The sequence below is a fragment of the Salmo trutta genome, chromosome 2 (assembly GCF_901001165.1).
Source record: "Salmo trutta chromosome 2, fSalTru1.1, whole genome shotgun sequence".
Classification (NCBI taxonomy): domain Eukaryota; kingdom Metazoa; phylum Chordata; class Actinopteri; order Salmoniformes; family Salmonidae; genus Salmo; species Salmo trutta.
This window is the reverse complement of record NC_042958.1, coordinates 62891838-62915367: the sequence shown is the minus strand read 5'-3', so window position 1 is coordinate 62915367 and position 23530 is coordinate 62891838. Positions and strand designations below refer to the sequence as shown.

General features: G+C 43.2%; 1 protein-coding gene across 8 annotated transcripts in view; it reads left to right on the top strand.

Annotated features, from left to right (window-relative positions):
• Positions 1-23530, top strand: part of LOC115160310 (potassium voltage-gated channel subfamily C member 1) — an 89897-nt gene that overhangs the window by 7095 nt on the left and 59272 nt on the right. For all 8 annotated transcript variants that reach the window (XM_029710669.1, XM_029710667.1, XM_029710666.1 and 5 more), the window contains exon 2: positions 3740-4413. In XM_029710669.1, the coding sequence (XP_029566529.1) occupies positions 3790-4413 (624 nt within the window). In that variant the 5' untranslated portion in view covers positions 3740-3789. The remainder of the gene's footprint in view (positions 1-3739; positions 4414-23530) is intronic.

Here is a 23530-nt window from a genome sequence, read left to right as displayed (position 1 = left end):
ACAATGCTAACATCAACATGTTCTCCCCATATGGTTTAGCTTTTACCAATGTTGAAGACTTGTTGTTGTTCATGTAGGCTATTAGTTATGACCAAATAGTAACCAAATAAACTCCAACTCTACATAAAGTAAAACATTTTTTACTGCATTTTGAAGAATGGGGATTTAAAAAGTAATCATTGCTCTATGCGGATAGTTCAAGGTTCTTTGTCCCCCCCCTCCTTGGACTTTGGGTGCACCAGAGTTGAGTAGAGCCCCTATCCGATTCCATGCATAGGAAAACAGCAGTGCCTGCTGTCCATGGTGCTGAAATGTTATCTCTCAATAATACCTTGGACTACGCAGATAGTTCCAGATTTATACTCCCCCCCACCTTGGAGTTTGGGTGCAGTAGAGCCCCTATCCCGTCCCATGCATAGGAAAACAGCAGTGCCTGCTGTCCATGGTGCTGAAATGGTATCCATCAACAACACATTGGTCTATCTATGCAGGTATTTAAAAATAAAAATTCCCCCCTTGGACTTTGGGTGCATTAGAGTCACCTAGAACCCCTATTCCGTCCCATGCATAGGAAAACAGCAGTGTCTGCTGTCCATGGTGCTGAAATGCGATCCCTCAACAATACATTGGTCTATCTATTCCATGCAGATAGTTTAAGATTCTCTATTCCCCCCCCCCCTGTGGGTGCAGTAGAGACTCTATCCCGTCCCATGCAGTGCTGCTGTCCACGGTGCTGAAATCTGATCGCTTAATTAACAATAGAAGCGCTTCTCTGCTGGAATCTCCCTCAGTTCTAAGATGACCGTTGGTTAGATCTCATTACTGGGTACCTTTTCTGCTTCATTTCAAGTTATTTAATGTATCTTTCTTTCTTGCTTCAACTCTCCTATATCTTTATATCGTCCTTTGAAATAGTTCATTTCCAACTGCAAGACATGCGGTAAACACACACACACAAAAAAAACACTGATATGATTTTGCAGTGTTCTCAAATTCAAAGTGCTCCTGGCATTTTTTGTTGAGCAAGCAATATCAGGAGTACTGCAGTGAAGACTACTGCCACGTTTTACATGGGCAGTCAAGACTAAGGAATTGGAATCCTGTCTTACCTATCTATAACTCTACTACCACTTATTATTAAAGTTCTGTGACATATACATACATCAACTGTCCCCAGATCAGAGTCTCTTAAGTATCTAATGTCCTGTCAGGCACTAATCCCTCTAAGCACTGTTCTCAGACCTGTGCTTATATCTGTCCCATATGCTGCCAGTCCATCCCATGCAGCAGCCTCTGATAGTTGGTAAACCTTACCTGAGTAGAGGCTCTCTTGAATTCTGGAATCTTTATATCTAGACAATGTTTCATACTAAAACACAAAACTAGAAAGAAATGAGCAGGAAACAGTCCAAATAGAAAAAAAGATCAAGTTCCAAGTTAAAGATGCACTTTGGAAATGTCTTAAAAGTTGTTTGTGCGGTTGAGAAAGTAGACGTACATGCTGAAGACAAGACATTGACAATGTTGTTGAAGAGGCAAAAAAAATGCATCAAGCTCAATGTGAATGGTTTGAGAAAAAGTCCCCAAAGAAATGAACAGGTGATAAAGTAGTAAAGAGCGACGTGAGAGACTTTTTGAGAAAGAAAGAACAGAATGAGGGGAGGAAGGGAAGGAAAGTACGAGTGAGGAAGAAAGAGAATGTGAAGGAAAAGGAGGAAAAGAGAAGAGGAGTGCAGAGATGGGACGAGAGAGGGACACTGAGAAAGGAAAGAGAGAGTGTGAGATGAGGAGGAAACTGAAGTCCAGATTCTCCTTGAATGAAATGTGAGCCCCTTATGCGGAATATGAGATTGAGGGAACAAGGGAGAGAGAGAGAGAGAGAGAGAGAGAGAGAGAGAGGGGAAGGGAGGGCTAGAGATTGAGAGAGCGCTGGAGAGGGGATAGGACGAGGAAGAGGGAGAGGAAAGGGGCGTATTCCATTAGAATAGAAAAGGAGGTAAACAACATACATATGGTTTACAGTATGCAGAGGCTTGGCATTGAAGAACACCTTTTCAGAAGGAAATGGATTCTACACTGACAATGCACTGCAATGGGGATGTGCTAACCTAGCGAGGGGCAGGAGAGAAAGCAAATAATTCTGGCTTTTTACTGCAGTGGAATTCATTCACTTGTATAGCGCACTCTCTCTCCCTCCGCCTGGCTCTCATCCTCTCTCTCTCTCGCTCTCTGTCTCTCTCTCCCTCTTTCCCTGCTTCTCAATCTCTCTTTCTCTCTCTGTCTCTCTCTGCCTTTATCTCTCTCTCGCCAGCTCTCATCATCTCTCTCTCTCTCCCTACCTCTCATTCTCTCTCTCTGCCTCTCATCCTCTCTCTATCTCTCCCTGCCCCTGTCTCTCTCTCGCTCTCTCTCTTTCTCTCTCTCTCTCTCTCTTCCATTCCCTCTAGCTTTCCCGTCCTCAGGTATTTGTTGAGCATCACTTGTTTTTCCCGATCTAGATCATTTCTATCCTTTCCGATCACTCCATTAAAAAGCTGATTTCTGATCTGTCTCCCACTCCCCACTCTTCCCTATCTTTCTCTCTCCCCCTCTCTCTTACGCACGCACGCGCACGCGCACACGCACACGCACACACACACACACTGACACACAATACAATGCAGAAGACACTATTGGAACAGCATGACATAACCTTGCTTCAGGTGAAAGTAAAGGCAGTAGAGGGATATAGGGAGAAACGGTGCCTATAGCAGACTGATTGAGTCGGTCTAACATTAGTATGGACACTACACTCCTGGGAAGCGATTAACACACACACACACACACGCGCATCGAATGCTGTGCCACCTAACGTCAGAAAAGCATTAGGGACTTAGAGAAAGGAGAAGCGAAGGAGCGAAATGCATCCCTGATTTGTTATGTTATACCTCCTTCAAATTCTCTCTCTCTCTCTCTCGCTTTCACTCTTTCTCTCATTCTCATTCCTCCTCGGAAGCTCTCCTTCTTCCCCCCCCGCTATTTGGTACCGAGGCATGCAGATAGCAGTGGAGGGGATGGGGGTTCGCTCTGCTGGGGGTCTTTAGTGGCCTAATTAGAGATACTATATCAATGAATTGGGAGAATGTAGGATCTTTTTGGAATCATGTACAGTGCATATCATCTTACAGTAACAGCAGCATGAGGCACAAAATGGAACCAGTCGAATAAGAGTGATACTAGGTGCTGAAATATGAAATGGAAGATATTTTGCTTATAGCACATTCATAACACAACATGTCTTTTTAAATGCTCAAGCCGTAGTCCCGTGCTCTCCGTTTTGCCTTGCTTTAAACTCATTTTATTATTCTCATACTTCAGCCTACACATTTTAAGTGTTTAAAAAACGACAACAACAGTATCTTCAATGTTGAATCAAACATGTGACATTCCCCGCATTTCACTCATTTGTTACTGTATGTTAGTGACTGAATATGGACTAGGCCTACATCTCTACTGTCTTCTGGTGAATATTACTTATCTGAACAGCCTTGATAAACCAACTTTACATTCAGCCTGTTTTGTCTATTGAAATCTTTCTTTCTTATAGCCTAATGAACCTGCTGCAAGGTCATTTACACCACTCTATGCACATTACACGAGGAATTATAGCGTAACGGAAAAACGATGACTATTTCCAATGTTCATATTTTATACATACCTTTCCTTTTTGCTAAAATGATGTCCCTTTCTCTACCCGCAGACTCCTCCTCCCTCCGTTTTCTCTCCTCCTCTCCCTCCCCCAGTTCTTCTATGCTCAGTTCGGTCTGCGTCTCCTCTTTCAAAGGGCGCAAGGGTGGGAACAAGTCATCCAACAAAGCATGTTACACTGCAGACATGACTTGTCCGTCGGAAAGCGAGAAAATCGTGATAAACTGCGGGGGGGTGCGGCATGAAACCTATCGAAGCACCCTAAAAACATTGCCCGGTACCCGCTTATCTTGGCTTACCGAACCGGACGCCGTTAGCAACTTCGACTACGACCACAAAAACGACGAGTTCTTCTTCGATCGCCACCCATCCGTCTTTTCGTTCATCCTGAACTATTACCGCACGGGGAAGTTGCACTGTCCGAACGATGTGTGCGGTCCGCTGTTCGAAGAGGAGCTCGCGTTCTGGGGCATCGATGAGACGGACGTGGAGGCTTGTTGCTGGATGAATTACCGGCAGCACAGGGACGCAGAGGAGGCGTTGGACAGCTTTGAGAATCCCGAACCGGAGTTGCCGGAAGACGACCCAGCGCTACCAGGAGGCGCAGATGGGGACATGAAAAGACTGTGCTTGCATGAGGACGGAAGGAAAAAGACTTGGTGGGAAATCTGGAGGCCCAGAATGTGGGCCCTTTTTGAAGACCCCTATTCCTCAAAATATGCCCGGGTGAGTGACTCTTTTGTTATATTTGATTGCTTTAAATGTCATATTTCATTTGTCAAAGTTGGCCACAAATATCTGAGTCGCAATAAGTTGTTGAAAGTTTATAAAATGAGCTTCCCTTACTAAACAACCAATATACGTATAGTTGACATGAATAATGCTACCTTAGATTTATGTTCATTAAGCCATCATAATCGAGCAGGCCACTTCGGTAGACTATGACTTCCTTGACAGTTTGCTTGTGTTAAACGGCAGGATATTGACTCACGGATACTGAATCATTAATTGTGATAGCATGGGAAACATTGAAAAATCGTATGGCTCCTATGCTAATTTCAGATTACAGACTATAAAGTAGCCTACGTGTTGATATTGTTTCGTTATGAGGGTGCTGCCAAGTCAATGAGTTGACAGTGATATTGATAACATATATTTTTGAATCATAATCCACCAAATTCAGGTTTTCATAGTAATATTGTCTAGATAATTTAGCCTGCTGTAACAGGTCCCATACCTGCATCCAAGCGCACTATTTTCTCCGTCCCCCTCCCGTAGCCTACTCAAACACTCCTCATTAGCCTGTTTGTGTCGATGCGCCTAAGCGTGCTGAATTTCATGTTATTTATTTAGCGCTCATTTGAGCCTTCATACGACCTCGAAACTGGATCATAAAACAAGCCTTCTTTTCGTATTTCCCCATTTTGCCCTTGGTGATTGTCATTTTTGGCTAGTTTATCTGTCCCCCATTACAGTGCGAGGCTATGATAAAGCCCCTTCATGCACGCTTTTCAGACCCATTTCCTAGAAGCTGCGTTCGTTTCGAATCAGTTGGTTCTCAAGCTTATAGTAACGAGAGCTGAGGTGCTGAATGTAAAAAATGCTTTTACCGTTTGATGATTGATTCTCTTTGATAGTGCAGAAGTCAAACATAGCATAATATACGGGTAGCAAGAAGAACGATACAGGGTTTTGATGAAGATGTATAGATTAAATCTTTGGATTGAATAGGCTACGTTTCTTTATCCACACATGCCCTTAGGAAATAACATGTAGGCTATGCACAATTAGCTGGCCATTTAGTTTGCTTTGTGTATAAAGATGTTAAAATCATGCATGTTGTAAAAATCATGCACACTCCTATTGATGTTGAGTACCATACACGTTTCCTCGTTGATGACACTGCAAAACACTCCTCTTTAGGCACATACTTACATGCTGTATGCATGTATGTAGCCAGGCACCACATGGAAACAACACAGGCAGACAACAGACAAAACAACACCTGCAGCGCAAACATGTATAGATACAAGCACCTGTACATAAAATAAGTATACACATCCATACACGCACACACACACACACACACACACACACACACACACACACACACACACACACACACACACACACACACACACACACACACACACACACACACACACACACACCTCATCCTACACACACTGCATCTCTCTCTAGTACAGTCTAACCTGACTGTAGAAACTACGCAGCTGTCCACGTCCAGTATCTGGTCTCAGCACAGGAAGAGCTGTGTGTCAGGGTTAGATAGGTATGTCATCTGGATTGGGTCACCTGATCTTTCCCTTTGGCAGGCATTGGCTTTAATGTTGGATAACAGGAAGTGCCTCTCTATTGGGCGCTCCAGCCGATGGCGGAGACCACATGAATAGGATGGATTCCTGACCGGCACGCCAGGGTTTCTTGAACCGGAAGATATGGGCGGCATGCTTGAACTGACGGATCTACATATGATCAGCGATCAATGATCAGAGCCATTATTCAACGGGCGTTTTTTTTTTATTGCGCATGAGTGCATGGGTATACCGTAGCATAACACACACACACACACACACACACACACACACACACACACACACACACACACACACACACACACACACACACAGACAGACAGACAGACAGACAGACAGACAGACAGACAGACAGACAGACAGACAGACAGACAGACAGACAGACAGACAGACAGACAGACAGACAGACAGACAGACAGACAGACAGACAGACAGACAGACAGACAGACAGACAGACAGACAAGCTGCTGTCTGTGCTGCCTTTTCTGCTGCAGTAGACACGGGGAGAGAAAGGAGGGGGAGCACCGGCGAGAGAGAGAGAGGGGATGATGAGAGAGAGGGAAAGGTGGAGCAACAGAGATGGAGAGGGAATAGATAGGGACAGGGATAGAGAAAGGGAGAGAAAGAGAGGGGTAAAGAGAGAGAGAGAGGAAGGAGAGATATAGTGGCAGGAGGGCAGAGACGGAGATGGGGGAATCGCTAGAGAGAAATAGACGTTGGGAGGTGTGTGTGTCTGTGTGTGTGTGCTGGATTCATCTTCCATCCGCAATGAAGGCTTTAGCAATGCAATCTGCTTCGATATTTGATTGATTATCTTCTCTTTCTGTCTGCATTTCAATTCAGTATTTTTTCTCGCCTTTTAAAATGTAAAGATGTTTAAACATGAATTGAGGCTTTGTTTTTAAGTGATATTATATGAATATTTGACCATCTCATTTGGTATTGATGGCGTATGGCTCTGGATGTGGTGTATTATTCTACTTAGCATCTTCTATTGATCCCTAATGGCTCGAGATTGAGTTTCCCAGAGCGATTAATCACAGTGTCATCACATAACTGACATTCCTTGATCCTAACTTAATATAACCTCAGTAGAATTCTTGTTAACGGTGTTGTATTGTCGCAATTTGTCCCGATAACTCATTTTCAACAACAAAGGAGATCTTGGTATGTTTATGATCCGGTATTTTAATCGATTGGAATCAGCTGTGGTCTAATTAGATTGTGTTGCTTGTCAATCAAGTTGGTCAATAGAACAGTGGTAATGTATACCCAATAGATTTTTGCGGAATGCAAGGTTTGTAGATGTTCTAATAGAGTAAAACTTCAATTAAACACTGAGTCTCAAATAGAGGCCTGTCCCTTTTAATAGCCGGGTATCGGCACTCAATTCAGCAAATAAACGGCTGTTTCAAATAACGGCAGGTCTATGTGAATTGTTTACGAGTGAACATTAGTGAGTACTATAAAGATTGCGCGAAAGAAGATTAAGGAGAGCAAAATCATTGCAGTGAATGAGACAGAAGTGTCTCATTCAAGAGGCGCAAAGAGCTAGAGAATGGTGCTGAAGCATGAAATCGGTAGTGCATGATAAGTCAAATCAAATCAAATTTATTTATATAGCCCTTCTTACATCAGCTGATATCTCAAAGTGCTGTACAGAAACCCAGCCTAAAACCCCAAACAGCAAGCAATGCAGGTGTAGAAGCACGGTGGCTAGGAAAAACTCCTAGTCTTTGCAAGTCTGATCTGCGATGGATTTGTTATTATGTTTATACTGGTCATATTGGTCATAATAAACAGTGTGGTAGTCTTTTCAAAATTTTATTGAGCAAAAGCTGTGTGCATTAAGGAAATAGAGGCCTGGCTCAAATAGAAGCCTGTTTCCAATAAGCACCAGTTGTGTTCAGTGTAGAGCTGGGCGATATGGACAAAAATCCATATCGGGATAAATTGCCTGAATTGATGCGATAATGATAAACACGACGTTAAGTTTACAATATTAATGTGCAGAACAGTTTTTTTTAAATTATCCTTTAAACTACTACTGTTTGTAACCATCAATTGTCCAATTAACAATCATCCATATGAGCAAACTTACATAATTTCAAACGTCACATTCCTCTAGTATAGGCTACTTATTGTAACAAACGATATCAGCAAAATACCGGTATGGTCAGTGGCGATCATTTTCGGTTTATCGTCCCAGCTTTAGTTCAGTGATTGAAGCAAATAAACGCCCAGGCTATCAATTGAAGGTAGACAAGGTGAGGCATGGACTTACTATAAGCGGTGAGCACGCTTTATTATGATATGGTATTACAGTTCTATCACCACGGCATATATTTGTGCCTGCTCTTCTGATACAAGAACATACTGTAGAACCGAATAGAATGTATTTGATCCTTTTCCTGTTCATTCAAGAAATCACTTGCTCCACGTCCATTTAACCTTTTTTACCGCAGTGGGCGGAATCAGGGTCACACAGAGTGTTTCTGGGTAGTCTTAAACAAATCTACTTTGAAACAAAAGTACACACCTCACACACATGGTTATGGGCTTAAACAAATAAGACACCTGTACCACATCAGATATAGAGTTGAGATGTTTCCAGATTTGAGTTTGCATCCCAATATTACACTTTATATACATCACAGAAAACTGAAATAACAAAACCGTTTGACATAGAAACACTGGATTTTAGGTAGTTGAATTTTTTTTTTGTAATGTTGATTAAATATGAAATTCTGACATATGATTAACGTTAACATTACAGCCGTGAACCACTAGGTCATTAGACTGCAGGAAAGGCAAAAACATTACTTATGACAGTCATAGATACATTCAGTTATTTCGTCCTCTACAGTGGAATGGTATGATCGTCTGTCAGTAACGTATCTACTCTCATATCTCATTTGTTGTCTATTATGCACATCGTATACATGTTGAACCTCACCCATACCTTTTTCACACTATCGTGCCTACCCAAACCAAACCGTGCTGGCTCCTATTCACGTTGTCCTTTTTTTTTGCACGATTCAACGACGGCGGTTTGCGCGACCAGGCCAGCTCACTACGACTTGGTTGGGCTCGGTTGGGCTCGGTAGGCCTTGTCTGATACCCTCTCTCAAGCTTCACAAATACAGTAGGATTGAACCTGGCTGTGTTGGCTGTATCAGTGTTGTTGGGGCAGCGTTGCATCCTGGGTGAGGGTTCAGACCCTCTGTGGTTCACTGTTTGCTGTTCTTCTCTACTGTGTTCAGTGTCAGAGCGCAACATTCCTGTCATTAACACAAAGGTGACCAGAACAGGGTGTATCCGGGTAGAAAACACTGTGCTGACCAGAAAATGAAAAGGTAGCCTATCAACAGGGGTTCCTATATATAGAACAGTAGTTATTGGACAAAATGCTTAGGGGCAGATTTTGGGTGACATTGCCATTATCGGTGCGGGACATTGCGTTCGTTTTTGTTGGGTACCTTGTGACTTGGAAGCTTGAATTCTCAAAGGAGTGAATGAGCGGATGGTATGTTTGGGACGAAAGTGGAGGTTTTCATATCAAATATAATTGGTGTAGGTTTCCAAATTGGCGTTGAATCTGAAAGCGCTCGTACTTCACACGCAGCATGTACAACAACATCCTTCTGTCTTCTGTTAGCGTAGACTGCTTGCGGGCTCTCTATTTTTGTACTGGGTCAGTTCTAAGTTTGCGTAGTCGTGTGAGAGTTTTCCCGCGCCATTTTGCCCTGAAGCAACTCCAACTCCTACTCTGTGCAGTCTGGGTTTGTTTTGCGAAAACGTGCTGAACGGGACTGTGGATTGTCTGAGAGTCAGCCAATCATGGTGAGCCTCCCAGCCAATCATGGTGGGATCTGGTTCTTCTCCTCTCCTTGCGTCTTTGTGATTGGAGGAGATCCCCCAAGGATTCCTGCTGTGCTCCCCATTACATCACCATCCACATCAACAAGGGGCTCCAGAGCCAAGGTTTCTTTCATTAAAGGGAACCACTCACTCAAGATCACAATGTGCTTCTCACCGTTAGAATAGTTTGTATGACTTGTCCTAAATGTGTGAAACTCAACGCTTTCCCCCACACCGTTAATGTCCCAGTGCAGGTGAAGATATCGCTTAGAAATAAACCCTCTGTAGGTTGCCTTTGTATTGTGTAGTGGTTTGCTGAATGTAACGCTTTAAGAGGTGGTTTCCCCGGACACAAATGAAGCTTAGTCCTGGACTAAAAAAGCTCTTTCAAAAGAGAATCTCCATTGAGAACGTTTTTTTAGTCCTCGACTAGGTTTAATTTGTGTCCGGGGAAAGCACCCCTTTAAAGTGTTACGTTCAGCAAACCACTACACAATACAAAGGCAACCTACAAAGGGTTTATTTCTAAGTGATATCATCACCTGCACTGGGACGTATGTGTCTTAAAATAGAAAATAAGTATCCTTAATCTTCCACTACACTGTGATTGATTCTCCAGTGTGTTCATTCAAAACCTGATTGTAACGAAGGCCTCTCACTTTCATTCTTGCTTTTTCCCCTTATGAAATCCCTCTAAAAATAGAACGAGAGTAGCAAGGAGACGAGTCTTTAATCCTATTCTCTCTTGGCAGGTCTATCCCTCTGTTGCTTGCAGAATATCCTCTGGCCCGTACGACCATTTGATATAAACAACGCTCACACCAAACAGGTTGATGCCGAAAATAGCCCGTGACACCACACCAACTGTTTGGCTGCCAGGTGAACAGGGTTGTTCATTTAGGAGCCACTCTCAGCGCTAAGCGAGTTTATTACGGGTACACGGCGTGTCACGGGAGGACTCGCGGGAAGGGCGTGACTAACGGTTAGCCAACTTCCCTATTTGGTGCACGTGTTTGGGAAAACCATCACGTTCGGTTTCTATTTTCCCTGACGAGGTATTGTGCCCAGGTCTTCTCGCCTTGTGTTTGTATCAACCCAGCAATCCCAACCCCTCTATTTAGTGTAGTGTCAATGTAATACTATCTCTGTCTGTTGTTGGTATTTTAGTGGATGGATGCATGATATCGTGCCAAAGGAGAAAAGTGGACACAACGATCACGCGATTCGCATCAACCGATTGGGCACTTACCGTGAACTAACTGTAAACTGTAAACGTGCTTTGAAAAAACACATTTTCATTGTTTTTCAGCCTTGAACTTTTCCATCCTAATACGTATTATGTTTCACGCTATATAAAATACTTTGCGATGACAATGCCTTGTTGCAAGAGTGCCCCCCCCCACTCCCTCGCTCCTTCCCAACCTCCCTCATAACCTCCCTACCTCTGTGCCTCCCTCCCCCATCATCCATCCCTCCCAGCCTTCATCATCCATCCCCTATTACCTCCTCCCTCCCTTACAAACTCCTCCCTTCCTCCCTCACAACCTCTTTCCTCCCCCCTCTGTCCTCCTCCACCCTTGTTCTCTCCACCCTTCCTTTATGGCCCTGCTTCAGCCTTTCAGCACTACAATCTGTGCAGACAGTCAATTACTTGGGGCGTAGTGGTAACCCCTTGTTACTTTCCGCCATCGCACATCTCAAACTGAAATCTGTTTGGACACCGGCGAGGCTGGAGAGTTCGGGTGGTGCCAGAACAGGATAAAGCGGTGCCAAACTGAATCCCTTAAATGGGGGGTCAATCCAGTCAAAACACGGGAGAGGGAGGAAGGTAGAGGACTCAGTACTGTACGCACCTATACATGCTGTTGTGTTTGGTGCAGAACCAGTCTTTCCCCACCCTATTACTGAAGCCCCTCAAAGCAACCTCAAGGACGGAAGCCTTTAGAAACCACATTATCTTAGATGGAGGGCTGAAGAGCTAGGCTGGATGGCCTGCCCCGCTTATCGACGGCAGGGAAAACACTCGACAGACAGAAAGTAGATGCAGTGCTTACCTCTTTAAACAGTGCACTTTACGCCGACGAGAACTATATCATATATCTGAACACTGTACGCACCTGTGTACATGCACATTTTTTAATCTGCACACACTCCAACACATTAACCTTAACACTTTCCCCCTAAACACTTCCTACTGCTCATTCACCTTTACGCTGTTCACATAAAACATGACCCGTACACCTCTTCATTTACCGTTACGCTGTACACGCCTGCGGTATGAAGTACACATAAATCATCAATTGTAGTACACACCTCTGCTCGTAAACCTTTACACTGTAAATGTCAGTGTGCATTAACCAACACACTGTAGCTGCACACCAACAGCAAAGACATCCCTTACTGTGCTCAGAGTCCACACAAGAGTCCACGTAAACCTTTTTCCACTGTACTCAGCTATGCAAATAAACCATAGAGTACTGTACTCACCTATGCACATTAACCAGTACACTGTAGCTACACACACATACATCAGAACATTATACACCGAGCTCCACATGAACTTTTTACTCCACAGCTTTGCACATGAACTAGTGGAATGGGTAGCAGGGTGCACATAAACCATTTGCTGGACCTGCAATTTGAATGCAGAATAGTGCTCTGAATTAGGAAGAATGTAACAGTTTGCCTAAAATGCCGAAAAACGAAAAACTGTTGGTGTTATTTAGACGGTCAATTCAATCTCAGCAATTATCTGCCACTCTGAGTCCTTCTCAATCGCTGTAGCGCGGTTGAAATGTCAAGGTCATTTTCGATTGAGCCGACATATGCAGTGTTTACCGCGAATGAGGTCTCAGTAAACGCGGGAATGATTCCTTTAAATTCCAGTCGAGTTGAAACGTGGATTCTTCGCGATACTTCTGCAATACGGAATGAATCCAGCCCTTAATTGTGTTACATCCATACACTGAAAAGACACACGCCCACACACCCATAAATACAAATACTGGCATGCATACAGACACACATCTATCCACTATATCGGAGACATATTCATCTGTTTCCCATCCCCATATCACCTTGGTTTGCCATAAAGCTGAGGTATGGGGCTGGAGGAATGTAACCACACTCAAATTCATTGATGGAGCTATGGATGCAAGGACTGATAGTTGGAGTGAGTACATATATACAGCACCAGTCAAAAGTTTGGACACACCTACTCATTCAAGGGTTTTTCTTTATTCTGACTATTTCTACATTGTAGAAGACATCAAAACTATGAAATAACACATATGGAATCATGTAGTAAGGAAAAAACTGTTAAACAAATCAAAATATATTTCAGATTCTTCAAAGTAGCCACCCTTTGCCTTGATGACAGCTTTGCACACTCTTGGCATTCTCTCAATCAGCTTCATGAGGCAGTGACCTGGAATGCATTTCAACTAACAGGTGTGCCTTGTTAAAAGTTAATTTGTGGAATTTCTTTCATTCTTAATGCGTTTGAGACAATCAGTTGTGTTGTGACAAGATAGGTGTGGTATACAGAATATATCCATATTTGGTAAAAGGCCCAATATATGTTATGGCAAGAACAGCTCAAATAAGCAAAGAGAAACGACAGTCCATCATTACTTTAAGACATGAAGGTCAGTCAATACAGAATTTTCAAGAAATGTCAAAGTTTCTTCAAGTGCAATCGCAAAAACCATCAAGCGCTATGATGAAACTGGCTCTCATGAGGACCACCACAGGAAAGGAAGACCCAGAGTTACCTCTGCTGCAGCGGATAAGTTCATTAGAGTTAACTGCACCTCAGATTGCAGCCCAAATAAATGCTTCACAGAGTTCAAGTAACAGACACATCTCAACATCAACTGTTCAGAGGAGACTGTGTGAATCAGGCCTTCATGGTCAAATTGCTGCAAAGAAACCACTACTAAAGGACACCAATAATAATAAGAGACTTGCTTGGGCCAAGAAACATGAGCAATGGACATTAGACCGGTGGAAATCTGTCCTTTGGTTTGATGAGTCCAAATTTGACATTTTTGGATCCAACTGCCGTGTCTTTGTGAGACGCAGAATAGGTGAACGGATTATCTCCGCATGTGTGGTTCCCACCGTGAAGCATGGAGAAGGAGGAGGTGTGATGGTGCTTTGCTGGTGACACTGTCAGTGATTTATTTAGAATTCAAGGGACACTTAACTTGCATGGCTACCACAGCATTCTGCAGTGATACGACATCCCATCTGGTTTGCGCTTAGTGGGACTATTATTTGTTTTTCAACAGGACAATAACCCAAAATACACCTCCAGGCTGTGTAAGGGCTATTTGACCAAGAAGGAGAGTGATGGAGTGCTGCATCGCATCACCTGGCCTCCACAATCGCCCGACTTCAACCCAATTGAGAAGGTTTGGGATGAGTTGGATCACCGAATGAAGGAAAAGCAGCCAACAAGTGCTCAGCATATGTGGGAACTCCTTCAATACTGTTGGAAAAGCATTCCAGGAGAAGCTGGTTGAGAGAATGCCAAGAGTGTGCAAACCTGTCATCAAGGCAAAGGGTGGCTACTTTGAAGAATCTCAAATTTAAAATATATCAAATATTTGTTTAACACTTTTTTGGTTACTACATGATTACATAAGTGTTATTTCCTAGTTTTGATGTCTTCACTGTTATTCTACAATGTAGAAAATAGTAAAAATAGATAAAAACTCTTGAATGAGAAGATGTGTCGAAGCCTTTGACTGCTACTGTATGTTTTCAATTGAAATGACCATTGAACAGCAGTAGATATAGTAGATTGTATCTTTTAAGTGTTACTTAGCTTACGGGTTTATGTTTGATTGAAAATATATCGTTTTAAAACAGACTGCTCTAAAACACTAGTCCTAAAGCATCTCGTGAGTTGTCGTGAGTTCCGTGAGGCAGGGTTATTTGCGTCTGGTATAAGGTTTGTGAGTGAGTACGCCTGGTTTGACAACGCGTGACGTTTGGCTCCGCTGTATCTCCCTGTGCCCCGTGACACTTAAACAGTCATGCTGGATCACTGCTCATTCCAATAAAATAAATGACATGGGTAGGGAGGGTGCGACACTGGAGCAATTCCTGTGTGACCATCTGCTAGCTCACGATGGTTCCACCCCGTAAGTCACTGGAGAGGGAAGAGCGAGCGAGCGGACGTTTGAAAGCACCAGTGACTGACCGGTTTATGAGAATATGTTATGCTATGTCGTATCGAAGGGGTTTATTAAAATGTCCCCGTAAAGATTTTAAATGTAAGGTCTCAGATGGACCACCGTTTTAAATGGCTCAAGGTCCTCACAATGAACAGATCGGAGTGCTCTCACAATGCACAGATCTGAATGTCCTCACAAGGTAGGCAATAGGTAGCTCTACGAGGACATTTTTTATTCACCCAGAGATTTACCTATTTTTAGCTCTTCACCGGCTTTTGGCCGGTAAAGTTGGGGGTGGTGAGTGAGTGGGTTGATGCTGGTTCGAGCTCTGAAATGTCCTTGGTGGTGAGTAAACCGCGGGAATCTGCAGTCTGTCTGTGTGCCTCATGTCTTTCCTGTTCCTCTTACAAAGACGTTTTGTTTCTCTCGTCACAATGCCCTCGGTTAGATTAAGGACAGAGAGATATAGAGATAGCAGTGAGAGAGAGAGAGAGAGAGAGAGGCAGAGAGAGAGAGAGAGAGAGAGAGGCAGAGAGAGGCAGGCACTCAGTCATCACAGCTTATAGAACATGGACAGCTTTGCCAAACTAGGAAAAGAGACAGAGGGATACCTGGTCAGTTGCACAACTGAACGCATTCAACCGAAATGTGTCTTCTGCATTTAACCCAACCCCTCTGAATCAGACTACCACTCAGGCTTTCAGACAATGTAAGCAGGGAGGACAGGGGGGACGAAGGGGGTGAGGGGGGTTGTGTCGCAACGACAAACAACACGTAGTCCGCTGCAGTGATCTGGATCGGGTACAACGCCGACAGGGGGATGAGGAAAGTGCAACACGTCTCTCTTTCGCGCCCTCACCTCCAAACCCATTTGTTTGTCTTCAGAAATGTTGGACAGGACCACACGGAAAAATGAGATGGCCATGTGACGTGTTGATCAGAGAGTACGGTGTGTTTGTGTGAGCTCACGGATTCAAGTTATAAAGGGCATCACAGTAGCTGGTAATTACATTTTCTGACGAATAAAATCGTGTGCTCCAGGATTCAGTCGTTTGACCAATTAGCAGAAGGTACACTCTTAGGAAAAAAAGGTGACGTCTAGATCCTAACGGAGTTATTCGGCTGTCCCCATAGGAGAACCCTTTGAAGAACTCTTTTTGGTTCCAGGTAGAACCCTTTTGGTTCCAGGTTGAACCTTTTTGGGTTCCATGTAGAACCCTTTCCAAAGAGGCTTCTCCATGGAACCCAAAATGGTTATACCTGTAACCAAAAAGGGTTGTCCTATGGGGACAGCTGAAGAACCCTTTTGGAACCTTTTTTTCTAAGACTGTAGCATGTGAGCGGACTTAGTTTTTAGTAAGATCCTGTGGCTTCGATCCTGTGTACTTCTCTCTCTTTACTCACGTCCTTGGTGTGTGTACAGTACATAATCATACACTTCCGAAACAGACACGCACTCACGTGTGTACGCAAGGCGCCACAAACACACACCCATGCATCTAAATCACACCTTACACCCCCCCCCCCCCAGCCTCATGCCCTTCATTGTCCCGCAGTGTCCCGTGTTAGGTGACCCCTGTCTGGGGCTCCAGTCTCAGTCTCGCTTCACCGCTGGTTCTTCATAGCTCTGGTGCACCAGGTTCTTCCCTAACCCGCCTCTCCCCCATCCAGTCTAGTCTCCCTGGGGTGCTGACTTGGCCGGCGTTCCTTCCTCCACACCTTTTCCGGTATATCTATCTGGTGCTGCTTCGCCTTGTGTTTTCCCTCACTTCTCCTCAAGTAGCTGTCACCTGATCCCCCTTAGCACCAACGTGAGAGGCGGGGGTGGTGGGGATGTGGCTGGCGGCAGAGGGGTCTCTGGCTACCTTCCAATATCACTGTAGAATGTAACTCAATGGGAAGTTTGTTTTTGTGCTTACTACAGCGTTTTACCAACACAACCATACATTGGGCATGCATTCTAAGTGGTAGTGTATTGGGCATGCATTGTAAGTGATAGTGTATTGGGCATGCATTGTAAGTGATAGTGTATTGGCATGCATTGTAAGTGGTAGTGTATTGGGCATGCATTCTAAGTGGTAGTGTATTGGGCATGCATTCTAAGTGGTAGTGTATTGGGCATGCATTGTAAGTGATAGTGTATTGGGCATGCATTCTAAGTGGTAGTGTATTGGGCATGCATTGTAAGTGGTAGTGTATTGGGCATGCATTGTAAGTGGTAGTGTATTGGGCATGCATTGTAAGTGGTAGTGTATTGGGCATGCATTGTAAGTGGTAGTGTATTGGGCATGCATTGTAAGTGGTAGTGTATTGGGCATGCATTCTAAGTGATAGTGTATTGGGCATGCATTCTAAGTGTTAGTGTATTGGGCATGCATTCTAAGTGATAGTGTATTGGGCATGCATTCTAAGTGTTAGTGTATTGGGCATGCATTCTAAGTGATAGTGTATTGGGCATGCATTCTAAGTGGTAGTGTATTGGGCATGCATTCTAAGTGATAGTGTATTGGGCATGCATTCTAAGTGGTAGTGTATTGGGCATGCATTCTAAGTGATAGTGTATTGGGCATGCATTGTAAGTGGTAAGTGGCTATTATTATTATTTTGGAACGTAGCCAAATCTTATGTCTATGGTTTCTCGTCTCTTCGTATTGCGGAGCTATGGTACCTCGTCATTCTTGCTATTTTACTGTTCAAATGTATAAATGCGCTTGAAAGTTTGCTTTCGTTGTGGTATTGAGAAAAGTGCACACACACAAAATATCTATAACAAGCTTCTCGGTGATTGCTAAATACAGAACAAGTAATAATTTGGTGTCTTACAATGATGCTTATTGACATATTTCATGGACTGTCACACTGAAGAAGCATAAGGGCCAATGCAGCCGTTTTTATATCAATATCAAATCATTTCCGGGTAAGAATTTAGTACCTTACTATAATAGAGTTCTATTAAAATGGGCAAAAATTGCTTTTTAGCAACGACAAAAAATTCTCAAGCAAGAGTGGGTAGGGTAAAACTAGCTGTTATTGGTAGAGAAGTTTGTAACTTTATTTGTTTTTGGTCTTATTAACCAATTTATTGCATGGTGATGAATTGGTCACCATGGAAAGCCAAAACTCCCTCTCCTTCAAACCTGCTGATTAGAAGGTCCTGTGTAGATTGTATTTTCAACCAGCAACTGTTATGAAATAACACAGATCAATTTTTGTTCACACTTTTACAGTGCTAGTTTTATCAGCTGTTGCACGATATGATACAAAACACAGGAAAACTGCATTTTGATTCCACTGGGCCTTTAACTTGCTTAATGCTGAATGACCGTAATATCGTATACTAGATCTCGAATACCATTAACTTGAACATTTTAAAATGTTTTATCTTCTTTTATTTATTTACTTACTTATGTAGGCTTACGCAGGCTGCAATTCAGGTTTAATCTGCAAATGTGTACAATTCAAAATAACCTTAAATATATAGAACTCTGAACTCCTATATGACAACACTGTTGAGAAACCTTTGGTTTGGGAAGTCACAGTTACTAAAATCTACTGTGAGAATTCCTAATTCGAATTCAAAATAACATGGTGAGAAAAAACGACTTACCTCTTTCCCTTCTCTTCTTTTTCTGTCCCACTTTCAGGCTCTGTCCATTTCACACACTACCTCACCATAGGGTGCTGCTTTCTCACACTCACTGTGTGCTAGCCCCATTAGTCCATTGTTCAGCATAAAATAAGTGAGACGTTTTGTACGGTTATACCTTAATTTTACATAGCTGAAATCAGGGAAAGGAACCGGTGCAGGAAACAGAATTGGGGGGGAGAGGGGGGGGGGACAGAACTGGGAACAAAAGTGATCTGTAGTGTTCCGGGAACCAGTCAATAATGTTCAAAAATGATTCCTAATGTCTACAGTAGTGCAGAATTCGTAAGTCAGTGAAGTGATGATGCCTGTAATAGACGAAACACACTCCGATTCACGTCATGTCATGATGTTCAGTGCTTCAAGCCAAACCCCTCCAGGTCCACCCTTCGCCCCCCACCTGTGAAATTTCCGACGCATATCACGCCTGCACTTACCTGACCAATCAAACATGTAAATAACTAGCTTACCAGTTCCATAGCAAGCTGCTCTGTCTGCGCTAATTGGAGTAAATGAATTCGCTGAATGTAAAAACAACGTTGATATAATGGGTAAACATTTTATTATTCTTTTTTTTTTACGAAAAGGAACCTGGACTTTTTTGGGGGGGGTTTGAACTTGTTCAGAACATTATTATGCCGGTCGGAAACACTGGAATGGAAAAAACAAATAAATAAGGGGTTCTGTTTTATCCCTGGTTGAAATAGAAATACCAATTTAAAACGTACTGTTGAACAGTTACTTTAGTGATGATGATGATGAAGAAGATTTTATTTTAATAATAATGATGATGATGATGATGATGATGATGATGATGATGATGCACTTGGTCTAACTCAAATCCTTCTCATCGATTCAAGGTTAAACCCAAAGTCAAAGCTTTTACACCAAGAAGGTACTTTATATAACTCTTCATATTAGGTTTCAGTCATACCCCTAAGATAATAAATGAACCACTTGGCAGGTAGCCTAGCGATTAACAGCGTTGGGCCAGTAACCGAAAGGTTGCTGGTTTGGATCCCCGAGCCGGCAAGGTGGAAAAATCTGTTGTTCTGCCCTTGAGCAAGACAGTGATACTGACTTATGAATGGTGCTCAAGGGCAGAACGGCACGTTTCCAGCCCAGGGATGCAAACCAGAAACCTTCTCAATACTGGCCCAATGCCCTTAACCGCTAGGCCTAGCCAAGTGCTTCATGTATTATCTTAAGGGGGTATGACTGAAACCTTATATGAAGAGGTATATGAAGTACCTTCTTGGTTTAAAAGCAACAGCAACTGTTCCCCGGGCGCCGATGATGTCGATGAAGGCAGCCCCCCGCACCTCTCTGATTCAGAGGGGTTGGGTTAAATGTGGAAAACACATTTCAGTTGAAGGCGTTTAAGTTGTAAAACTGACTAGGTATCCCCCTAACCCTTCCCTAAAAAGTAACCTCTCGTACAAGTTGCCCTTGACGAGCAGATATCATAGCCGACTGCAGTTGTGTCATTGTCGATATGCTTTGAACGCTTGAAGAAAAGATCCTACACGAAATCTAATTGATGGTGGTTATACCGTAGTAACAATGATCCAATAACATAGTAATGGAACACAGTGTTATGTTAATAATGGAACACAGTGTTATGTTAATAATGGAACACCGTGTTATGTTAATAATGGAACACAGTGTTATGTTAATAATGGAACACCGTGTTATGTTAATAATGGAACACAGTGTTATGTTAATAATGGAACACAGTGTTATGTTAATAATGGAACACAGTGTTATGTTAATAATGGAACACAGTGTTATGTTAATAATGGAACACAGAGTTATGTTAATAATGGAACACTGTGTTATGTTAATAATGGAACACAGTGTTATGTTAATAATGGAACACAGGCGATATGTTCATTTAAGTCATTTATCTATCGTACACTCAAGGTCATTCGAAATTCACCTACATCAATTTAGTACTTTTACAATTCATTTGACATGATTGTCCAGCCCAAAAATGATCACTATTTGACAGAGTCTCACTTCCTAAAACACAGCCATGTGAGGCAGTGGAGGAGCAGTATTTGGCTGTTGATCCCTGTCCTTGGTGCTGAAAGGAGAGAAGGTCTCGCTAAAGCAGTGGTTGTCATGGTGACACAGGCAGGACCTGGTAATACTGTAATGATAAAGCTCTTCTGGATTGTGCTGCAGTAAACACTGCCACTAGGGTCCCGTTAAAAAAGCACCACACGCGCTGAATGCAAAACGGCTAACGTCTATGGGCTCTTGACTATTTCTGCTCAGTCTCTCTGAGTATGTCGCTTACCTTCATTCATTTACTCCTTAGTTCGTTCGTTCACTCTTTCTGTCTCTCCTCTCTGTCTCTTTCTCCCTCTCTCTGTCACTCACTCCTTCATTGTTCTTGGCTTGAATATTTTCTCACCCTCTCTCTTGACTGGGGAAATGGTTGACTTCTCCATTTCCCTTTTTTTCTCCCTCCCTCGCTGTCTCTCTCTCTCTTTCTCACCCACCCTTTCTTTTCTTCCTTACAGCCATTTGCCCCCTCGCTTCATTCCATCCCCACACAATCTCATCGCTCTCATAAACTCCCTCGAACGCTTTCTCTTTTTCATTGTCCATTTCTCATTTCTCTCTCTCTCTCCCTCTCTCTCTCTCTGTCTCTGTCTCTTTATCTCCCCTTCTCTCTCTCTCTCCCTCTCTCTCTCTCTCTGTCTCTGTCTCTTTATCTCCCCCTCTCTCTCTCTCTCTAGCTCTTTGTCTCTCTCTGTTTTGAATTTATGTTGATGCTCTTTCCCAATCTAATTGCAGAGAGACTCTATTGAGGCTTGAAGGTCATTGGACTACGTACATGCACTGTATATAACGTGTTATTCCCACAGAGAACCTTAGATCATAGTATACTAATTCACTGTGCTCTCTCAGTGTCCATCCAAAGATTGCTGTGTGAGTCCATATGGACTTTATGTGCTGTCCAGAATCCTCCACCCCCACTCCTTTCCTCCACTCTATCAAGGGGATACCTTGGTCCATGTCATTATGATGCAGTGAAGAGAGGGATGAGGAGAGAAGAAAAAGAGAGAGGGATGAGGCAGGCAACAGAGAGAAAGAGCCTCTGGAGAAAAACAAGTGTGAAGTGCTACTCCGCCTTTCATATTCCACTCCTCCTCTTTTCCTTCTCTTCTCTTCTCCTCTCCCATTCTCTCTCTCCATCTCTCTCTCCTCCCTCTGCCCATCCTTCACGGTTACCTCAATGCAGTGTTCATGTAGCTACCAGTCTCTATCTGCGATCTGCGAGTGTTGCACATACCTTCCTCCTTCCCGCCCATAGGCTGTTCGTCTTTTTCTACTAGACACACACATGCTCACACACACACACATGCTCACACACACACATGCTCACACACACACATGCTCACACACACACACACGCACGCACACACGCACACACACACACACACACACACACACACACACACACACACACAGACACAAACACACACGCACGCGCGCGCGCGCACACACACACACACACACACACACACACACACACACACACACACACACACACACACACAGACACACACACACACACACCTGCATTCATAAAGACTTGATGAATTGCTTGAAGTGTACACACACTCTTGCAGACACTACACACACACACACACGCACCTAAATATTGTAGATACACACTTGATGAATAGCTTGAAGTACAGTACATTTCATTAGCGGTCAAGCCATGGGAGTATGTCACTATATCATCACTCCACAAGCACAGTAGAATACCTGCACAACATACTATACGTAATCTGGATTGATTGAAGTGATGGATTTATCTATTGATCTGGTGTACAGAGACACATTTTATTCAGTGAGGAAATGTTGCATTGCTAATGTATACTATTACTACGGTATGAGGGCTATAGTTGATACAGCTACTAAGTTTTGCACCACGTTTTTCAAAACGACTGATAAAAGCGTTGCTTTTACACTTTTTAAATCCCACCTTCGTTTATATGACTTGCAGTATACTGTAGGGTCTAACTTTACTATAAACACGTTCAGGTTGTTGCATTGTATACCAACCTTTGTTTCACCTTGAAATATTCTGCTGTATTTATTGTGGTTGTGGTTAAAGATTTGTTCAAGGCATACTTTACTACTATTGGATTTATGTATTGTAATAGACCCCATTACCTTTTAAACAATTGCAGTGTAGGCTATGCAGGAAATTAGTCAACCATTGTTGGTAAAAGACAAGTATATATATTTTTAATCTCTTTCCCTCTTTCTCTCTTTTCCTGTCTTCCCTGGTGTTGGATGTTGTCTTTTTACCACTATGGTCTGCCAGTTAGCATCCATCCTATGAAGATTATTATCATAATTATTTTATATATTTTTTACATTAGCCTGGACTAATGCCTATCCTATCCTAGCCTAGCCTAGCCTAGCCCTGCACTTGCCTAGGCTAACTTACCCCTGCACTAGCCCTGGTTGAATAACTAGCCTAGCCCTGGACCAATGCCTAGCCTCACCTATGCTAGCCCTGCACTAACGCCTATCTTTATACTAGCCTAGCCTAACCCAACACTAACACGTCCTGCACGGCTTAAGTGGTACAGGCGAGAGAGAATGTTCAGATTGTCCGGCCTTGTCCTCTGGTAACGCATCCATTTATCTTGTTTGTTTTGGTCCCGGTTTTATCCTTTGTTGTCCTCTATTTCATGTATATCCTCTTAACCCCCATCTCATGTTCTCCTGTCCTTGTTGCATCAACCGGCCCCCCCGCTCCCTCCCTTTTGTCTGCCCCCCTCTGTCTT